At 44.1% G+C, this 23,368-nt stretch overlaps 1 protein-coding gene across 1 annotated transcript; it reads right to left on the bottom strand.

The window, feature by feature from the left end:
* Positions 1–4,129: 4,129 nt before the first annotated feature.
* Positions 4,130–23,123, bottom strand: LOC126151591 (trypsin-1-like). The gene is made up of 7 exons (XM_049915952.1): positions 23,075–23,123; positions 22,558–22,656; positions 18,355–18,488; positions 13,648–13,739; positions 7,372–7,478; positions 5,133–5,329; positions 4,130–4,273 (listed from the first exon to the last, which is right to left on the bottom strand). The coding sequence occupies exons 1-7, from the start codon at positions 23,121–23,123 to the stop codon at positions 4,130–4,132; spliced, it is 822 nt and encodes a 273-aa protein (XP_049771909.1).
* Between the last annotated feature and the right edge of the window lie 245 nt (positions 23,124–23,368).

Genomic DNA, 23,368 nt, shown 5'->3' with positions numbered 1-23,368 from the left:
GTGGAGATATATACATGGAATTTAGAACGTGTTAAAGATGAATGTAAAAATGAAAATTTTGAGATATACGGTAGCTGACATTTTGCACTGATGGTTAAAAACAGTGTTAATGAAAGGTAAAGCGAACACAATAGCCGGCCGGAATGGCCGAGCTGTTCTAGGCGCATTAGCTTGGAACCGCGCGACCGCTACGGTCACAGGTTCGAATCCTGCCTCAGGCATGGATGTGTGTGATGTCCTTAGGTTAGTTAGGTTTAAATAGTTCTAAGTTCTAGGAGACTGATGACCTCAGATGTTAAGCCCCATAGTGCTCAGAGCCACTTTAAACACAATAAACGCAAATTTGAAACATTTAAAAATTGTTACAGAAACACTGATATTTAAAAGAAGCAATTTCCTCTCTCTATAAATGAGAAGGATCTGCCATAGGATAGGAAGTCAGTTGTTAAAGGAAAAACGGTGGCCGGTGAAGAAGATAGGATTATGGTGGTATAAGGACGGAGAACTAGTGCATAGTAGCGAGTGAGTATGAATGGCTATTGAGACAGAAGGGGGAGGCGTCAAATAGAGGTGGTAATTTCTGAGACTAATAGTTATTGAGAAAAGGGGGGAGGGAAAGAAAGGCGAAAGGGGAGAAAGAGGGTAAGGAAATAAATGTGGAGAGGGGAAGGAGGGGAAGCTCTGATAAAGTGGATTGGGTGGGGTCGACTTACAGCTGGTACAATGAGAAAATCACAGGGTGCAGTTCTTGATCATGGAGTGGGAAATAGATGAAGTTTCATTGGGGTGAGTGAGTGGAGGGTTGATGGGATGTTTTGGTGAAGGAGAAGCAGCATATGAAGATTGTAAAGTAGACGGGGTACGGTAGGGTTATTGGAGACGAGTTAGTAGAAGGCGTAGACTGTTAGAAGGTGTTCAGTGAGTGAGGACAGGCAGGAATGTGATGTGTCGGTAAAGGATCCTTGTGGACGAAGCTAGGCTGATGCAGAAAGTGAAGCGGCGTGCATGCTGGTAGATGATCTGGATGGACTTACAGAACTTGAAAGTGGCGGGTATCCATGCAACGTTTGCATAACACAGGACGGGGTAGAGTAGGGATCTTTATGCGGGGAGGATAGTGGACAGTTGTAGTCTCCATGTTCGGCTGGCTTGTAGTTCATCGAATGTGCATGAGATGAAAGTGCTTATAGAAACAAAGATATCACGAAGTTATTTAAATTTTATATCCAGCCAGAAGCACTAAGGAAACGAATGTTGCAATATTTCCTATGAAACGTACTGGATACATTCACACAACAAACTGCCGCATGTAGAGTTTGTGTGGAAAAATCTGAACCGTCCGTCAGAGAATAAAAGTACAAGGAGTTTACAACTATCGATCACCTTTTAAAAATATTTCTGTCTCTTAGTAACAGTTATGTGAAAAACATACTATTCAAATAAATCGGTGTCACAGATTAGCACAACATACAACCTTTAGTACGCGTCAAGCCTTATTTCATAGACTGAATACTATTTACATTGTACACATTCGGTATGATATTGTTAAAGGCTCTAATACAATGTCGAAATTCAAATATAGTCTCTTAGTATGTAAAATGGAAAGAGATGTGAAAATATGTCCACAAGGCACATACAGTTGCAATCTTTCTTCCCCTTGGAAAAAGCAACTGCATGGTATGCTCTCAGGGGTCTGCTCACAGTGCTGAAATGCCACACGAAACGCTTCCAGCAGACGCCGTCCATGTCTTCACTATTGCCAGCAGGCCTTGCCGCCCGTCATTGCCTTCACTTCTGTATGTCGCTATTACCACCAGACTTCATTGCTCATCACTGTCATCATCTTCAAGATGTAGCCATTACTTCAGACCTCGCTGTTCACCGTCGCCATTGCTGCCAGTCGTCCCACTCGCCACAACTCCACGCCCTTACCACTGGATGCCGCCAGCCGCGGCTTTGATGTTAGTCCTCGCCTCCATCCGCTAGTCACCACCATCGCTACACTGATTCCACCATGTGTCAACCTACAAGTACGACATCCACTATCACCTACTTGTACCTGTTCTCCACTCCCACCTCCACTTACTCCTTTACCCCTTACTCACCGTCCCCTCCTGCTATTCCCTCCATTCCCTCCTTCTAAACAACTGGGAAGTAGTGCCTTTCCACTCTCTCCACTGAATCTGCAGATTTAATTCAGTCCTCTTATGCAGATGTCATCATTCGAAGATGCACTCTAACTCCTTTACCACCACCACTGTCGTTACCATCTCCATCCGCGCTACCAATTGAGCATTGCACCAGTCAACTGTGCTATTAGCCCTTATTGCTGTTCAATTGCTACCACTGTCATCACTACATCTGGATCCATAAGCAGAAGCAATACCCACGCTTACGCCAGCAACAACCAGACGAGCACCAACAACACAAACTACACATTCCACGGCTGTGGCCAAATCAGCAACCGCCCTTTGCATCAGCAACCAGCACCTGCATCAGCTTCAAAACACCCAGGCCTAGATAAGAAAGAAAAGTAGCACAAAACCCCTTCCCACTCTACAGTAAACTGTCGTGAAAAGTCCAGATTCAAAATTTGTTCAAAGACTTTACGCTGCCATTTTTACTATTCGAAAGGTATCTGAAGTAAGTGATACTTCGAAACGAAAAATAGTGTACATTGCTTATTTTCATTCGCTTCTAACGTATTCTTTTATATTTTGTTCGCTTCTAACGTATTCTTTTATATTTTGGAGTAACTCTTCCCATTCTCAAAGGATAATTTTGTTTCCAACTGGCGGTTCGGGCAATAAGTGGTGTAAATTTGTGAACCTTTTGTCTTCCCCTGTTCATTATTCCGGGTATCCTGACATTGGTCGCTCAATATATATATATTGTTTACCGTCGTTTCTTGTTAACAAATCAGGCTATTCCCGAGCATTAGCAGCTTTCACTTAGTTAATACTAGGCAGAATTTCAGTCTGCGTTTGGATCGCACTTATTTGAGTCTTGTTCAGAAAGGTGTGCAGTATACTGCTGCATCCATTTTCAGTAAGCTACTACAGGAATTCAAAAATTCTTAGCAGCAATCCACGTGCTTTCATATCGAGCCTGATAATTTCCTTAAAGGTCACTCCTATTCTGTCGAGGATTTCCATGGAACATTAAGGTGATTCCTGTGTTATGTTGTTGACTGCGTTTACATAAACTTATGGCTTGTCGTTTTTTGTTTAATAAACATTTTATTTTATCTGTTATTACTTTAATGTTGTAATTTCATGTACTCAGACGTTCCATGACCTTGGAGATTTGTTTCTCAATTTGGTCGAACGGTGTAAGTAGGCTGTTTAGGTTTTTTTATTGGTAACGCCACATAGTGCTCGGTATGAAAATCACTGGCTGTGCTGTGTGCAGTCTGTGGCTAGTTTGCATTGTTGTCTGCCATGGTAGTGTTGGGCAGCGGCAGTTGGATGTGAACAGCGCGTAGCGTTGCGCAGTTGGAGGTGAGCCGCCAGCAATGGTGGATGTGGGGAGAGAAATGGCGGAGTTTGGAAATTTGTAAAAATGGATGTCATGAACATGTATATTATGGTTTTTCAACACTATTAAGGTAAATACATTGTTTGTTCTCTATTAAAATCTTTCATTTGCTAACTATCCCTATCAGTAGTTAGTGCCTTCCGTAGTCTGAATCTTTTATTTAGCTGGCAGTAGTGGCGCTCGCTGTATTGCATTAGTTCGAGTAATGAAGATTTTTGTGAGGTAAGTGATTTGTGAAAGGTCAGGACCATTCTTTTGCAGGGATTTTTGAAAGTCAGATTGCGTTGCGCTAAAAATATTGTGTGTCAGTTTAAGCCCAGTCTTGTATAATTTTTCAAAGGGGACGTTTCAACGGAACTAGACGTGCAAAAATTAAAAAAATGAGTAAATAAATATAGGAACAGAAGCTTTCACGTTAAACTATTTGGTACAAGTAAAATAGGCGAATACTGTTTTGGAATGGTAGATTTATTATGGAAGACGTTTGAAATTCGGGTGTAGTTCTTACAATGATAACGTAAATTAAAATGAACTGCTGTCTGAGGACTTATGTTATGGCACGTAATATCATTTGGACTCGTGAAGTGTCCCTTCACAGATTTTCGTTGATGAAGTCCAGGTGAGCGGACACCCTCGTGTAGACGGACGGCGCGCCCGGGTATCCACACATGTTGAGTCCCCAGGACACCACGCCGATCAGCACGCCGTCCTGCGCCAGAGGACCACCAGAGTCTCCCTGAGCACAATGAGTGAGCAGAAAACCTCAGTGCTTCTAGAAAGATTAAGCTGTATTGTTAGTGTTAAATTATCCTACACTATCTGCTACATTCCTGCAGTTATAGAAGATACAACAACCTGAAAAAAAATCTTAGCTTAAGAAATAACCACAGCGACCGGCCTGTTTGTAGTTCAATAAATAAAAGCACCAGTTTCATGCAATAAATAACCCTCGGGATCGCGTCAGTAGGCAATTTTCAAATGATGAGGAATTGTTTAACAAAACTGGTTCCTTAGTGCGAATATATGAAACGTAGAAGAGTAACTTAACAGTAAATACAAGAATCCGTTTGCTGAAATGAAGCACAGTAATGTCTTGTAGATTTGAAGAAAAGTTACGTGTAAGACAGTATCACCAGCAAAACGAAGATGCGTTTGTGGTACACGAATGACCACTGTTGCTATGCTCCTACCGAAAATCGTATATAGTCAGGTTCCTTTGTCACAGGATACATACTAGTACAATATGCGTGCCAACCTTAGGATAATTAGACCATAGTTAATATGCAAATTTAAAAATAAGTAATCTCTGTGTTTAAACAAAATTGTTAGATAGTACAAAGGGTTTTCAAGGCCTTGGATACCCAGGTTTCAGTTAGTAAGTAAATCAAAAAATAAGTGAGTGCAAAGCTTAGGACAATTAGACCCTAGTTAATGAACAAATTTAAAAATAAGTAATGTCTGTGTTTAAACAAAATTTTTAGATAATGCAAAGGGCTTGTAAAGCCTTGGATACCCAGGTCGCAGTTAGTAAGTAAATCAAAAAATAAGTAATGTCATTGTTTAAACAAACTGAAATATTGCAAGTCGTGGCTTACGGAACAGACAGAGATGCCATCATAGAGAGGTCCCGTGCAGATCATGGTGTCCGTAAGCGGGTTTCCGAAACCCAGTTCGTCGATATCTTGGCTGCAAGTTTCGTAGTCGATGATGCTGACATCGACAGTCTGCAGAATGTTAGGTTCTCCAGAGGTCTCCGTTCTACCCCATCCAGCAGTGACGGCAGTAGATCCATCTGTTGTCAAATCGAAAAGCAATTCGTAGTGGAGTAAGTGGTCTAGTGACACAATGTCAGTCATACATCGGGTAATCATAACAGGTTCGAAGGGAACGAACGGCCTAATATCAGAGGTCTCTGAATTTAAGCAACTATTTACTTTGCATTCAGACGCTGTTCTGAGGCTCCCATAAGCTCATTCAAATCTACATTTCCCGTCATTTAAGCAAATTTATCAGGATAAATCTCGCTATGGTACCTTCGATAGAGACATGCAAGGGTCGTTTAATAAATAATGCCCCTCATTTTTTTTAGTAAAGCCATTAATATACGTAGACAAACGTCCTAGTTGGTGCTTCACATTTGATGTTTGTTCTGTGTGCCGGTGATGTTTCGATTCCGTTCTGGGAGACAGCAGAGCTGCAGTACAGCGTCAGAGTGGTGTCCCGTTACAAGCAGCGTGCTGTTACTGAATTATTGCGTGCAGAAGAAGAAACCGTGGTGAACATCCAGAAACGTTTGTGTGCAGTGTATGGCGATGCTGCAGTTGATAGGAGTACAGTAGGGCGATGGGTAAAGGACGTTACAGCCTCAGGAAGTTCAGAAACGGAGCTCCACGATCAGCAGCGTTCGAGACGTCCTGTCACAGCCACTGCTCCAGACGTGCTGACTCGTGCGGATGCCATTATTCGTGCCGACCGACGCATCACAACTCGACAATTGGCTCTACAGTTGTCGTTCAGAATTGAAAGTGCGTCTGCAATGATCGAAACTCTCGTATATTCAAAGATGTGCTCACGCTGGGTTCCACGAATGCTCACAGAAGACCACATGATTCAAAGCAAGGTCAATTCATCTGAATTTCTGGCACGTTTTGAGACCGGCGGAGAGGCCTTTCTGTCACGGATCGTTAAGGGGGACGAAAGCTGGGTGCATCACTTTGCGCCGGAAACATAAAAGGCAGTCCATGGCGTGGCATCATCCTTATTCACCACTAAAGAAGAAATTCAAAACAACCTTGTCTTTTGGAAAAGTCATGGTGACAGTCTTTTGGGATTGTCATGGCGTCATTCTCGTGTATGTGATGCCAAGAGGGTCAACCACCAAATCAGAGGCATAATTGAAAACATGGCTACCCCTACAGAAGAAGAGCTTTTACCAGCAGGGAATACATGCTCTTCCACAACGTTGGGGTACAGCGATAGAACGAGATGGAGACTACTTAGAAAAGTAGGACAACAACGACACATGTTGATGTATATTGTCATCAAATTCTGACTCTTGACAATAAATATCTTCTGAGAAAAAAAAAAAAAACATCGTGCATTACTTACTGAACGACCCTCGTAGCGAACTTGTCTTTGTAACTTTTTCCGGAATGGAAGCTTTTGATTTTCCGACGACCTCTACGTCAGTGAGGTTTAAAAAGATTGCATTTTCTCAATCTTTTCTTATATCAAAGAAGACATTTACTGCTTTCGCGTTTTTTTTATAGTGCTGCAAGTGACTAATATACAATATAATGCTTGAAGTTTGCCGATTATTCCATCTTCAAGGTCACATGCAACTCTGGCAACGAACACATGTTTACAGAGATATATACATATCAAGTCCTTTATATGCAAGTCCTTTATACATCGTTTTCCCAGAAGCATCGAAACTTGGTAAGGTAATGTCCTTATATTTATTCACGTCTGAGTTTTCTCTCCTTACATAGAAGTGATTTTGTTAACGGAAATTTTGTTGTTTGCACAGTGACTACAACGGAGTAATAACCCAACACAATGCAGAAACGCACTCATCGTCCCAAGTCACTTGCAACTGTTACTAAATTTTGCTATAACCACAATACTAAACATGTATTAGTGTATCAATAACAAAAGATATTTCCTTTGTATTTCTCCCTTATTCAGCTCATGGAAGTTTTGTATATTTCTCTGAACAGGTGCCGGTTTGGCTCCTACTTGACAACGATTGTGATTGCTAAACAGTTATGACATTAGGATAAACAGTTTACGTTCTACGAGTGAAGTAACAGCTGTGGTACAGAGTTGGAATACCTGCAGGTAGTGAACCAGAGGCCGGTAAGCTGATGGTCTGGACGTATGTGCCCAGAGATAGTGAGGACTCCAGGATGAAGACGGCGATGTCGTTTGGAGCTACTCCACTGAGGAAAAATAACGTTTTCTGTAAGCACTGTATTACGCTAACAGCATTGTTTAGACATCCACAACTGTTGAATTATGTTGAGTAATTTCTTATTGATATGTGAGTCACTAACAAAATACATCATGATGTGGAGAACTGAATTTCTATTCGACAGTAACAACATTAATTTTACTCTTGCAGGCAGCGTAATTTATTACTGTTACGAAGTGTAGGGCCTGTCAAAAAGAATCATCCGATTTTTAAAAAATCAGAAGTATTTCGTTATTTGAGATATGTGCGTCAACAGCATACTGTTAGAAAGAGTAACCTCTCGAGTTTTACAGGGTTCCCGCTAGGTAGCAGCAGTGTGCGCCTTCTTCGTTTCTAGTAAAAATGGCGTCGGAAGGACAAAAAGCGCTTTGTGTTCTATGTTTTTTTGCAGTGTGGGTCAGTAATAACTGTCAACGTGACTTTCGTACTTGTTATGGTGTAGATCCTCCCATAGCAAAGAGCATTAGACGCTGGCATGAACAATTCCGAGAAAGTGGTTGTTTGTGTAAAGGCAAATCGCCGGACCGTCCTCGAGTGTCTGACACAGACGTCGAACGCGTCCGCCATAGTTTCACAAGGAGTTGGCAGAAATCCGTTCGCCGTGCAGCTCGACAGTTCAATATGCTCCCGATGTCCATCTGGCGTGGATTGCGCTGACGTTTACACATGAAAGCATACAAAATTCAGCTACTTCAAGCTCTTCATAAAGGTGACAAACAACAACGAGTGGAGTTCTGTAATTTAGTTTTTGGCAAGATGGAGGACGATAGTGATGAGGGAACATTCTATTTAAATGGAAAGATGAATCATCATAATATGAGAATATGGTGTATGGAACAACCAATTGACGTTGTACAACATGAGGGACTCTCCAAAATTCGGTGTTGTTTTGTACAGTTCCAAAGGAAAAGGTGTACGGTCAATTTCTCTCGGCCGAGAACACTGTTTCAGGAAGCACATATGTCGATCTTCTTGAGAACGTCTTTTCCCAAGGCCAAGGTTGGAGACTGATTCCAACGATTTCATTTACCAACAGGACACAGGCACTGGCGTCTGGAAGTGCGGGAATTTTTAAATCAAAAATTACTGCAGGATGGATCGGTCGCATTGGACCTGATGATTCAGCCTTACATTACTGGCCTCCAAAGTCACTGGACCTGACTGTTTGTGATTATTTCTTTTGAGGGTCTATAAAAGACTCTGTTTATGTGCCTCCGTTACAAACAAGAATGAATGAACTGATACATCGCTTAACAGCCGCTGTCGAAGTGTAACAAGAGACATGTTGGCTGCAGTGTGGGAACAATTTGAATACCGCATTGATGTATGCCCCGTCGTAAGGGTGGCATATTGAACGCCTATGAAAAGGTATAAAAAAATGTTCTTGAGTTTTCCGTTCATCAAAAAAGAAAATTCATTGGATATGTTTATTAGTTTCAGAAATATAGACGTGCAAAGTCGGATGTTTCTTTTTGATCCACCCTGTAGAGGGAAGGTGCCTATTATGCGATAGTTCCCTAATATGAGACACCCCAACTGTGCCCATGTTACGGGTTGCACTCTGGTGGAGAGTTTCTTAAACACGTCTATCGCGTGCCAGACGACGGCACAACGAGTAGGACGCCATAGTTGAGCCGGACACAGTATGTAGAGGTTGATACAAAATTTCTCGTGTTTGGAGTTTTTGCGACACCGGTGTTAAGACAATATTTCAGCTTACAGCTGAGTGGATATTACTGTACTCTTTTATTGTTGTTATTTGTGACGGTATTACCTATAATTATCGTCAATTAAGTTCATTTTCCAGCGAACGTTGTTAGCAAGTGCGTGAATTTTGTGTAAGATGGCGAAATTCCTAATATGCGATTGTATGGGGATCCAAATACGCGACAGTGTCGCATATTACGATACCTATCGGATATTGGGGGAACTCGTTCACTCACGATTTGTTACACGTAATTTACACAATACTATCATGAGATAACAATATTTTATCATTTATTGTAGTAAAATTTTGGCCACTGCGTTTATTTTAATTCGATTAAATTATCATAAACAGGGATTGCTTTGACTAGTCTTATGATCAGAAATTGGAATGTTTTCTCGAACTTTTTTTCAAGGCAGCATTTTGCTCAGATGTTGATCAATATTACTTCGTTCACTGTACTTATAAAGAATAATCTAACAAATAAAATCATAGAAGTTGAAGTCCTTTAAGAAGTATGTCTGGTTATTGTATTTATTCTTTGTAGATGGCATTGCAACCTAAAAGGAAAACGTGGGATATACACTCCTGGAAATTGAAATAAGAACACCGTGAATTCATTGTCCCAGGAAGGGGAAACTTTATTGACACATTCCTGGGGTCAGATACATCACATGATCACACTGACAGAACCACAGGCACATAGACACAGGCAACAGAGCATGCACAATGTCGGCACTAGTACAGTGTATATCCACCTTTCGCAGCAATGCAGGCTGCTATTCTCCCATGGAGACGATCGTAGAGATGCTGGATGTAGTCCTGTGGAACGGCTTGCCATGCCATTTCCACCTGGCGCCTCAGTTGGACCAGCGTTCGTGCTGGACGAGCAGACCGCGTGAGACGACGCTTCATCCAGTCCCAAACATGCTCAATGGGGGACAGATCCGGAGATCTTGCTGGCCAGGGTAGTTGACTTACACCTTCTAGAGCACGTTGGGTGGCACGGGATACATGCGGACGTGCATTGTCCTGTTGGAACAGCAAGTTCCCTTGCCGGTCTAGGAATGGTAGAACGATGGGTTCGATGACGGTTTGGATGTACCGTGCACTATTCAGTGTCCCCTCGACGATCACCAGTGGTGTACGGCCAGTGTAGGAGATCGCTCCCCACACCATGATGCCGGGTGTTGGCCCTGTGTGCCTCGGTCGTATGCAGTCCTGATTGTGGCGCTCACCTGCATGGCGCCAAACACGCATACGACCATCATTGGCACCAAGGCAGAAGCGACTCTCATCGCTGAAGACGACACGTCTCCATTCGTCCCTCCATTCACGCCTGTCGCGACACCACTGGAGGCGGGCTGCACGATGTTGGGGCGTGAGCGGAAGACGGCCTAACGGTGTGCGGGACCGTAGCCCAGCTTCATGGAGACGGTTGCGAATGGTCCTCGCCGATACCCCAGGAGCAACAGTGTCCCTAATTTGCTGGGAAGTGGCGGTGCGGTCCCCTACGGCACTGCGTAGGATCCTACGGTCTTGGCGTGCATCCGTGCGTCGCTGCGGTCCGGTCCCAGGTCGACGGGCACGTGCACCTTCCGCCGACCACTGGCGACAACATCGATGTACTGTGGAGACCTCACGCCCCACGTGTTGAGCAATTCGGTGGTACGTCCACCCGGTCTCCCGCATGCCCACTATACGCCCTCGCTCAAAGTCCGTCAACTGCACATACGGTTCACGTCCACGGTGTCGCGGCATGCTACCAGTGTTAAAGACTGCGATGGAGCTCCGTATGCCACGGCAAACTGGCTGACACTGACGGCGGCGGTGCACAAATGCTGCGCAGCTAGCGCCATTCGACGGCCAACACCGCGGTTCCTGGTGTGTCCGCTGTGCCGTGCGTATGATCATTGCTTGTACAGCCCTCTCGCAGTGTCCGGAGCAAGTATGGTGGGTCTGACACACCGGTGTCAATGTGTTCTTCTTTCCATTTCCAGGAGTGTAGATGCCATGGTTCGTGCCATTACATGTGTGAGAAATGGCGAGATTGGGTACTTAAATGCCTCAAGTTTTTGCTGTACCAAAACGTAGTTTGGAAAGGTATGTGAAGGATAAAACTGGTACACTCGAGAAGCTAGTAGGTGTTAATCTTGGCAGAAGGCCTGTTCTCTCATCTCAACTGGAAGATGAACTAGTGAAATACTGCCTTGCAATGGAAGAGCGATTTTATGCTCTTAAATGTAAGGACATACGAAGCATAGCCTTACAGTTAGCTGACAGGAATAGGCTCAGGAATACCTTCAATTCAGAAAAGGCTTCAGCAGGAAAGAAATTTCTCCGAGCTTTCCTTAAGAGACATCCCATTTTATCAATGAGAACTCCTCAGGGTCTTGCAGCAACAAGAGTGAAAGCTTTCACTCCAGAAAATGTGGGGATTTTTTTTATATTTACGAATCTGTGCTATCCAAAGTGAACCATAACCCGCATCGAGTCTTCAATGTTGACGAAACTGGGATGACGTCTGTGCAGCACAAACACAGCAAGGTTATTGATATGAAAGGGAAGAGACAAGTTGCTGCCTCGACTTCAGCAGAAAGGGGTAATCTCATCACAGTTGTAACGTGTATGAACGCAGCTGACACTTACGTTCCACCACTAATCGTCTTCCCAAGTAAGAATGTGAAGCAGGAATTGATGGATGGTGCACCTGCAGGATCAATATCAGCTTGTCATCCATGTGACTGGATACAAACTCACATTTTTACTCAGTGGTTTGATCATTTTGTGAGTCATATAAAGCCATCTTGATTCTTGATGGACATTATTCCCACACAAAGAATCTCGATGTGTTAGATAAAGCACGTGAAAACAATGTTCATATTGTATTTTTGCCACCTCACCCAACGCATAAAATGCAGCCACTTGACGTTGGATTTATAGGGCCTTTGAAAACCTGCAATGCCCAAGAGATAGAAACGTGGTTGGCAAGTATCTCAGATCCTGTTATAACCACATTATTAATAGCCACGTTATTTGGGGCAGCTTACTACCGAGCAGCAACAATGGAAGCATCTGTGAATGCCTTCCGAAAAACAGGTCTCATCCCATGCAACAGAAACATCTTTAGGGAACATGAATTTTCAATTCATCGCCATGCTGACGCCCTTCAAGAAAGAGATGCCAAAAACGAAAATGAAACTACTGATGGTGATGGTCAAGCTGTCAGCCCGGTAGACATCAGACCTCTCCCACACATCGCAAAACCACCTGGAGATAGTCAAGTAGGTCAAACATCGCGTTCGTGCTCTGCTGAGGTTACTACCTTCAACTCCTTAAGCGAAGCAATTGCAAGAATATAAACAGAAGATATCAGAGGCTGAAGCTAAGAAAGGAATCAGAAAGTTATTTGGGGAGAACTAAAGCACAAGGATCGTCTAGTGACTCGGCATCCGATGTCCATCTTGAGGACAGTGGGGATTCAAACAGCAGTGATTACGATGACGCAGCGTATCTGTTCTGTACTGGGCACTTTTCTGAAGACAAACAGGAGGAGACATGGGCACAGTACACGAAATTTTATCACTGGGCTCATGAAGATTGCGGTGTCACAGAAGACAATTTTGTTTGCCCCGGATGTTTTTGGATTGGATTGTTTGTGGGAAGAGACCAAAGAGCGAGGTCATCGGTCGCATCGGATTAGGGAAGGACAGGGAAGGAAGTCGGCCGTGCCCTTTCAAAGGAACCATCCCGGCATGTGCCTGGAGCGATTTAGGGAAATCACGGAAAACCTAAATTAGGATGGCCGGACGCGGGATTGAACCGTCGTCGTCCCGAATGCGAATCCGGATGTGGTAAATATAAACCTAAGTAGTGTGATATGAGTGAAGGATAATAGAAATGAATGAACATGTAAAAATAGAATATTCATATGTCATTATTCTGTAATAAAATAATTAAAGCAAAATATTATTACTGTCTCATATTAGGAAACCTTGATCTCATTTCGACGAATGCCTTGTTTCTGAAGATTTAATTACTACTCTGAAAGATTGTTTATTATTGCAAATACGATAATTGTATGATAAAATTAAATAATGCAAGATATTATTTCCATCATAAAAAATACAATTGAACTTACTTTTAGGTCTTTTAAATGGGGCTGCAAAAGTGTGTCTCATATTAGGCACCTTTCCTCTATTATGGAAAACAATCAGTCGCAGATTTAGACACTGAACTGAGTGTTCTCTTACGGAAGTTAAAATAACATTTTAAATGCAATACATATTCAGTTGACTGATGTGAGAGTAACGAATTACAATTGTATCGAAAACAACAACTAAGTACATCAATAACCGTGCATTGCGCTCCTGCAATTGTCCTAATTCTATTAATGGCGTTGGACGGAGACGTTTCCGGGTAACGTACTCACCCAGCGAAGTCGGGATGCACGATCTGCTGTGAGACCCGGATCTCCTGCTCGGTGCCCTCACTGCTGCTCAAGTCGTGCTCTCCAGCCACGGCCTGTCAACCAGATAACACACCGTGATTCCGACTGAGCGTTAGGCAATTTCTCGAATGCCTTGGGAGAAAGTGCAGGGTGACAATTATCAAAGTATATGAAATAAAATCGTCATAACTCCTGAACGGTTTGCGTTAGGACTTTCAAACTCCACGGTTGACCTCGGGGCATGATCGGAACTAGTATGCGGATGCATCGTTTGGTTTAGTGACGAAGCCACCTTTCATTTGGCCAGGTTCGTCAATCGTCAATAAGCAAAACAGGCATTTCGGGGTACTGAGAATCCGCATTTTGCCATCGAGAAGTCTCTTCACCATCATCGGGTAACTGTGTGGTGTGGAATGCCCAGTCGCGGAATAATCGGTTCGATGTTCCTTGATGGCGCGGTGACTGCCGAACGGTACGTCAAACTTTTGGAAGATGATGTTATCCCCATTATCCAAACTGTAGTTCATGCAAGACGGATCTCGACCGGAGCAGGAGAGTGATGTCCTAGACGAGCACTTTGGGGAGGGTATTCTGCCTCTGTATTAACCAGAGGCCACTGGCATGGGTCTCGATTGGTCGCCATATCCTCCGGATCTGAACAAATGCGATTCCTTTTTGTAAGGCTATATTGAAGGCAAGGTGTACAGCAACATCCCCAAAACAATTGTTGAGCTGAAAACAGCCATTCATGAGGTCATCGACAACACCAATGTTCCGGCAATTGCGAGTCATGCAGAATTTCGTTATTCGTCTGTGCCACATCATCGCCAATGACGGCAGGCATATAGAATATGTCATAACCTAAATCCGAATATCTGTAGTAATGCTTACAAGGTGAGTAAAGTAGTGTGTAACTAATTTACGTTTTTTTCATATAGTTCAACAATAGTCACCCTGTAAATAGTCTGTTCATACAATCTACCACTCTTTAACCAATTTACAGTTTTAGAACCTCTTTAGAAATATTTGGTACGTCATTGTCATGTGGTTTAACCATTTATACAGCCAGGAGCTTAATATCCAAAGGACAATTAGACATGCAAGTAAAAAAAATCTTTATTTGTTTGCTTCAGTAATACATATCATCTTTTCATTTATTAGTGAGAGGTGTCGATGGAATTTTGTATTACTCTCGATAACCTGATCTTTCTGCTGTTACTCTTGACGTAAATTATACACCATTGATACCCGTTTAATATATTGTATTGTTCATTAAAATTAGTTGTGGTACAGTTGAAATAAAGTAGCCAGTGTTACATTGAGACTAACATAATTTACAAAATATGCCGCAAGACGCAAAAAAAACAGTGCATCTCGAAGGAATTACCCGGATGGGACGGAAGTCGGTAGGGGTGAAGTTCATGTACAGACACACAAACGATTTCCATTTCAGGAGAACTGGATGATTGACTGAAGAGAAAGAACTTCACAAATTGAGCAACTCAATAATGCGTTGGTCCACCTCTGACTGCTGTGCAAGCAGTTATTCCGCTTTAAATTGGTCGGTAGAGTTGCCGGATGTACTCGTGAGGGATATCGCCCCAAATCCCCAAATTCTAATTGGCACGTTAAATCGTCAAATTCCCGAGGTGGTTGGAGGGCCCTGGCCAAAATGCTGCAAACGTTCTAATTTGAGGACGGTTGCGGCGATCTTTCTGATCAATGTAGTGTTTGGCAGCGCAAAGTCTATCAGTACAAACACTCGCTATATGCGAGTGGGTATTATCTCGTTGGAATGGAAGTCCAGAATGGCTTTCCGCGGAATGAAAAAAAAAGAAAAAACACGAGCCACAGAATATCGATGTAAAGATGTGCTGTAAGGTCGCAACCGCAGCAGGTGGCAACCAAAGTGGTCCCGCTGGGAAAAGAAATTACACTCTAGACCATCACTTCTCTTTATAGAGCAGCATTTCGGGCAACATTCAGGTTAACATTCCACCTCAGTCTGAGGCGTCTCCAAATATATTTTCGGCAAGGAATCTCATTGACTTGAGTAGAATTCAGTGGTAAGTCCCGTTTGGCATTGAGATCTGTTGACCACCGAAGACCGTGCTTGCGATGTCTCCGTGCGGTTCTAGGCGCTACAGTCTGGAACCGAGCGTCCGCTACGGTCGCAGGTTCGAATCCTGCCTCGGGCATGGATGTGTGTGATGTCCTTATGTTAGTTAGGTTTAATTACACTCCTGGAAATGGAAAAAAGAACACATTGACACCGGTGTGTCAGACCCACCATACTTGCTCCGGACACTGCGAGAGGGCTGTACAAGCAATGATCACACGCACGGCACAGCGGACACACCAGGAACCGCGGTGTTGGCCGTCGAATGGCGCTAGCTGCGCAGCATTTGTGCACCGCCGCCGTCAGTGTCAGCCAGTTTGCCGTGGCATACGGAGCTCCATCGCAGTCTTTAACACTGGTAGCATGCCGCGACAGCGTGGACGTGAACCGTATGTGCAGTTGACGGACTTGGAGCGAGGGCGTATAGTGGGCATGCGGGAGGCCGGGTGGACGTACCGTCGAATTGCTCAACACGTGGGGCGTGAGGTCTCCACAGTACATCGATGTTGTCGCCAGTGGTCGGCGGAAGGTGCACGAGCCCGTCGACCTGGGACCGGACCGCAGCGACGCACGGATGCACGCCAAGACCGTAGGATCCTACGCAGTGCCGTAGGGGACCGCACCGCCACTTCCCAGCAAATTAGGGACACTGTTGCTCCTGGGGTATCGGCGAGGACCATTCGCAACCGTATCCATGAAGCTGGGCTACGGTCCCGCACACCGTTAGGCCGTCTTCCGCTCACGCCCCAACATCGTGCAGCCCGCCTCCAGTGGTGTCGCGACAGGCGTGAATGGAGGGACGAATGGAGACGTGTCGTCTTCAGCGATGAGAGTCGCTTCTGCCTTGGTGCCAATGATGGTCGTATGCGTGTTTGGCGCCGTGCAGGTGAGCGCCACAATCAGGACTGCATACGACCGAGGCACACAGGGCCGACACCCGGCATCATGGTGTGGGGAGCGATCTCCTACACTGGCCGTACACCACTGGTGATCGTCGAGGGGACACTGAATAGTGCACGGTACATCCAAACCGTCATCGAACCCATCGTTCTACCATTCCTAGACCGGCAAGGGAACTTGCTGTTCCAACAGGACAATGCACGTCCGCATGTATCCCGTGCCACCCAACGTGCTCTAGAAGGTGTAAGTCAACTACCCTGGCCAGCAAGATCTCCGAATCTGTCCCCCATTGAGCATGTTTGGGACTGGATGAAGCGTCGTCTCACGCGGTCTGCACGTCCAGCACGAACGCTGGTCCAACTGAGGCGCCAGGTGGAAATGGCATGGCAAACCGTTCCACAGGACTACATCCAGCATCTCTACGATCGTCTCCATGGGAGAATAGCAGCCTGCATTGCTGCGAAAGGTGGATATACACTGTACTAGTGCCGACATTGTGCATGCTCTGTTGCCTGTGTCTATGTGCCTGTGGTTCTGTCAGTGTGATCATGTGATGTATCTGACCCCAGGAATGTGTCAATAAAGTTTCCCCTTCCTGGGACAATGAATTCACGGTGTTCTTATTTCAATTTCCAGGAGTGTAGTTCTGAGTTCTAGGCGACTGATGACCTCAGAAGTTAAGTCGCATAGTGCTCAGAGCCATTTTCCGATGTCTCCGGATCTCTCCCCAATCAGAACATTTGGAGCGGTTTGGGGAGGGCCCTCCAGCCCTCTCGGAATTATGACGCTCTAATGCGTTAGTTGGACAGAATGTGTGGCACGAAATCCCACAGGGAGATACCCAATAACTCAGTCAATCAAAATTAAGCGGAATAACTGCTTGAGTAAGGGCCAGATCTGGACCAACTCGTTATTCGCTTGTTCCATTTCTGAAGCTCCTTCTCCTCATTGAATCATCCAATTTTTCTGTAACTGAAATAATTTGTTTCTCTGCACATGTGCATCACACTACCGATTTCACTCCCAGTCTGATAATTCCTTCGTGATGTGTCGTTTTCTCTTGTGTTAGAGTGAATCTCCGCAAGAGCCGAGCTAGATTTCAGCCAAATGTTCGCTTCTTGGATTTTAAATATTTCATTGCTAAGAGAATGTTTTAAGGATGTTTTCTGTACAACCTGACATTCTTTCGGTAATGGCACATAGATAAGCTATTGATTCGCTTAGAGGGCATGCTTCTTCTACTTTATTTGAAGACCATAATATTGTTTCCTTTTATTGGGATAAAATTATTTAACTGTAGTAATACTAAAGTTAGTTCTTCTGAGGTGTGCTTTAAACTTTTATATAATTAGTAATCTTCCTCCAAGCTAAAAGTACTTGGAAGACAAATCAGATATACGTTGGAAACTTGAAATTAATAAGAAGTAGTTTGGCTGCATAATAGTTCAAGCCACGTTTACTCTGAAAAATTAAGAAAATTGTTCGGTAATATCAGGGAATGTTCGTTATATCTGGAAAAATTCGAAACATTGCCTCAAGTCACAATACATTTCCTCTTGCATGAGTTTCAAATATGGAACGAGTAGGTGTAAACCCTCCATGTCGACGAAATATCTGTGGAAAAACGATAAAGTAAGTGTAGTGTGACACACTGCTGTAGACATACTCACGAAAACGTCTGTATCGTCCACAGCGCAGTGTCCGGCGGTGAGGATGGCATTGCTGGTGAGGATCGAGCCACCACAGGCGTGGTACTGGGTACCCAGGATGTCGTGGTGCAGGGACACCAGGTATGGAAACTGGCCTGCGAAGAAAATCAACAACACGTGTTGCTAATACGCATCTGCTCGGGTGTCGCGTCTGAAGTCCCCAAGTAATAACCATATCACCATTAGTTCTGTCGCATGTCTTTGCTTCGTTAGGCTACCCAAGGGGAGGAATTTCAAAATTTATAACGCTGCAAAGAAAATATGATACAGTGATGAAACTGAATAACGAGTTAACAACAGGTGAGATCTTATAACAACATAATTTCATGATTTCTTTTCATTATTATACTCATGAGTCTAATTCTTTTGTAGTTAGATTCATTCTGAGGCTTAAATAACGTGTTCGTGGCAATTATTTGCTATTAAAAATGTAAATTTTCACTGCAGTGATAGCAATATTATTTACCTCTCACGATATGAGTCTATGTAAAAATTATGAGGTTTAACTTCTAGGCACCTAGGAGATAATGTGCTGGGTATTTTATCATGCAGGAACATCAATGATCTGGTGGTTACAGAGTGAAAGGTGCCCCGTGCTTACCCTGAGGCGACAGAAGACACTGGATACCTTCTAATATCATGTCGGATCTCTTTTTGCTCAGCGGGACGCGGAAACTCGACGACGTAGCATGGACTCAACAAGTGTCTGGAAGTCCCCTGCAGAAATATTAATCCAAGCTTCCTCTATAGTCATCCATAATTGGGAAAGTGTTGCCGGTTCAGGCTTTTGTGCACGAACTGACCCTTCGACTGTGTGCCATAAATGTTCGATGGGATTCATGTCGAGCGATCTGTGTGGCCAAATAATTCGCCTGAACTGTCATGAAGGTTCAAACCAGACGCGAACAAATTTGTCCAGGTGGCATGGACATAGCCATCCATAAAAAATCCATCATTGTTTGCGAGCATGAGGAACATGAATGGCTGCAAATGAAATAACCGAACATAAACATTTCCAATCAGTGACCCAGTCCATTCCACGTGAACAGAACCCACACGATTAGGAACCACCAACAGCTTGCACGGAGCTCTATTGACAACCTGGGTCCATGGCTTTGGGTGGTCTGCGCCACACTCGAACCCCACCATCAGCCCTTAGCAACTGAAATCAGAAATCTCCCCAGGCCACGGTCTTCCAGTAGTCTAGCTTCCAACGGATACGGTCACGAGCGCAGAAGAGGTGCTGTAAGTGATGATGTGCTGTTAGCAAATGCGACGGTCGTCTGCTACCATAGACCATTTACACGAAATTTCGCAGCACCGTCCTACAGCTAAATTCGTCATACGTCCGACATTGACTTCTGCGGTTACTTGTCTATTGGCACTGACAACTCTACGCAAACGCCGCTGCTCTAGGCCGTTAACTAAAGGCATTCAGCATTTGCGTTGCCCGTGGTGAGAGGTAATGCCTGAAATTCTGTACTCTCGGAACACTCTTTGTGGATCTCGGAATACTGAATTCCCTGACGATTTCCGAAATGGAATATTCCATGCGCCTAGCTCCACCTGCCGTCTCGCGTTCAGAGTCTTTTAATTCTCTTCGTGTGGCCATAATCACGTCTTTCGCCCTGTGGGGAACTCACCACTGTGCAGTCCTTTACACACCTGCATACAGTTCGCACGAATAAGGCAGCAATGTACAGGCTAGATACTTGTCCTCTACAAGGTGGTCCATTGATCATGACCTGGCCAAATATCTCACGAAATAAGTGTCAAACGAAAAAACTAGAATGAACGAAACTTGTCTACCTTTACCTTGAAGGGGGAAATCAGATGGCGCTATGGTTGGCCCGCTAGATGGTGCTTTCATAGGTCAAACGGATATCAACTGCATTTTTTAAAATATAAATCCCCATTTTTATTGCATATTCGTGTAGTAGGTAAAGAAATATGAATTTTTTAGTTGGACCACTTTTTTTTGCTTTGTGGTACATGGCCCTGTAATAGTCACAAACATATGGCTCACAATTTTAGACGAACAGATGCTAACATGTAGGTATTTTAAATGAGAAGACAGAACATAGGTAAGTTTCAACATTTTATTTCGGTTGTTCCATTGTGATACATGTACCTTTGTGAACTTATCATTTCTGAGAAAGCATGCTGTTACAGCGTGATTGCCTGTAAATACCACATTAATACAATTAATGCTCAAAATGATGTCGGTCAACCTCAATGCATTTGGCAATAAATGTAACGACAATCCTCTGAACAGCATGTAGTTCGCCTTCCGCAATGTTCGCACATGCATTGGCAATGCGGTGACGTATGTTGTCAAGCGTTGTTGGTGGATCACGATAGCAAATATCCTTTAGCTCTCCCCACAGAAAGAAATTCGGGGACGTCAGACCCGGTGAACGTGCGGGCCATGGTATGGTGCTTCGACGACCAATTCATCTGTCATGAAATATGCTATTCAATACCGCTTCAACCGCACGTGAGATATGTGCCGGACATCCATCATGTTGGAAGTACATCGCCATTCTGTCATGCAGTGAAACACCTTGTAGTAACATTGGTAGAACATTACGTAGGAAATCAGCATACATTGAATCTTTTTGATTGCCATCGATAAAATGGGGGCCAATTATCCTTCCTCCCATAACGCCGCACCATATATTAATCCGCCAAGGTTGCTGATGATGCAGTTGTCGCCGCCATCGTGGATTTTCCGTTGCCCAATAGCGCATATTATGCCGGTTTACGTTACCGCTGTTGGTGAATGAAGCTTCGTCGGTAAATAGATCGCGTGCAAAAAACCTGTCTTCGTCCCCTAATTTCTCTTGTTCCCAGTGGCAGAACTGTACACGACGTTCAAAGTCGTCCCCATGCAATTCTTGGTGCATAGAAATATGGTACGGTGGCAATCGTTGTTAATGTAGCATTCTCAACACCGACTTTTTTGAGATTGCCGATTCTTGCGCAATTTGTCTTCTATTGACGTGCGGATTAGCCGTGACAGCAGCTAAAACACCTACTTGGGCATCATCATTTGTTGCAAGTCGTGGTTGGCTTTTCACATGTAGCTGAACACTTCCTGTTTCCTTAAATAACGTAACTATCCGGCGAACGGTCCGGACACTTGTATGATGTCGTCCAGGATACCGAGCAGCATACATAGCACATGCCCTTTGGGCATTTTGATCACAATAGCCATACATCAACTCGATATCTACCTTTTCCGCAATTGGTAAACGGTCCATTTTAACACGGATAATGAATCACAAATCAAATATCGTCTGCACTGGTGCAGGTACTTATATGTTTGTGACCATTACAGCGCCATCTATCACAAAGTGAAAAAAATGGTCCAACTAAAACATTCATATTTCTTTACGTACTACACGAATATGCAATAAGAAATGGGTGTTCCTATTTTTAAAAAAACGCAGTTGATATACGTTTGACCTATGGCAGCGGACTGATGACCTCAGATGTTAAGTCCTATAGTTCTCAGAGCCATTTGAACCATTGGAACCTATGGCAGCGCCATATAGCGGGCCAACCATAGCGCCATCTGGTTTCTCCCTTCAAGGTAGACAAGTTTCGTTCTTTGTAGTTTTTTCGTTTGACGCTTATTTGGTGTCATATTTGGCCCGGTCACGATCGATGGACCACTCTCTATATTGGATGAAGGCACTCAGAGCGTTAAGAGGTTACTAACGTTGTCCATGAACCTAGTATTTTGGGAGAATGTTTGGGTAGAACTTGTATCTTAATTCCTCTGACTTAGCCATAAACCACATTCGACACCAACTACAGTGTCTTTGGGCAACCTGAAATTAAATTAGTGGACTTGGCAGAATTAGTGAAACGTCTAGGTAACAACTGTCAAGTAGGTTAATAAAGTAAGAGTGTCGTCCAGATGACTAGCAAATTACGTGTGCAAAATGCTGGCAGCAGTCATAACTAATGACTTTTGCATGTGTTGATTGAGCAATGTATTAAACTATCTACCGAACAGCCAATCAAATGCTGGGTTGATGCAAGTTTTTTGGATCTCGAGCTCTTGGACCGTTTAGAACGGAGGAGACTTGACGGATACAATCCATCCTTGACCAAATGGATTATGGCAAGATAAGCTAGTTTACAATGGACTCTCACCTTTGGTGGCGTCGTGTCCCCCGAAGATGCGTCCCCTGGAGACAGCGAAACGTCGGGCCGGTCCAGTGTGCGGGAAACGACGCACCGGTAACGCTGAACCTGTAGCAAGTACACCGACGTCCAGCTAACCCTTTCAGACTGAGTATCTGTCACAAATAGCGAATGTAGTCTCCTAGTATCTGCATATAGCGAACAGTTTTCGCACAACTGAACCATCCAAACTCATTTAAGGAAACTGACATTTATGACTGCTTCTCATTTCTCTCCTCTCCCCCAAAGTTGCACTCAGACCAGCTTTGCAGAGTGGAAGGAAAAGAGCTATGATGCCAGAAATCAGTGTCCAATAGCACAGTAAGTTACTTGGAGATTGTGTCAGTGGAATACTGGTCGCAAGATGGAGTTTTATACCAGATTAATTGGCGTTTCAACCTTCACAAATGCTCAGCGCAGCTACTCCTCCACTAAAACTGAAGCAATGCGTATCGGAACAGCGTTCTGTTTCGCTAAGAGTACTCACCCAGAACACAGGCGACGAGGGCCAGGACGAGGACTGTCTGGCTGAGCATCTTGAGGAGTCGTGCTCTGCTCCAGACAGGCTTCGGTGATATATATATATACACACACACACACACACACACACACACACATCCAGCCATGGTAACCAGTGAGATGCTGACCTTGCGTTATATTGGGAGTAGTGATGACTGGCAGAAATTACTGCATCCTGTTCTTATCTTCGGTGGTTCATACAACGTCAGAGCACGTAACGGAAATCTTGACTGTAGATAGTGTATATGACTGAAGACTTCAT

The sequence above is a fragment of the Schistocerca cancellata genome, chromosome 2 (assembly GCF_023864275.1).
Source record: "Schistocerca cancellata isolate TAMUIC-IGC-003103 chromosome 2, iqSchCanc2.1, whole genome shotgun sequence".
NCBI classification, from domain to species: Eukaryota; Metazoa; Arthropoda; class Insecta; order Orthoptera; family Acrididae; genus Schistocerca; species Schistocerca cancellata.
This window is presented reverse-complemented; position numbering and strand designations above follow the sequence as displayed.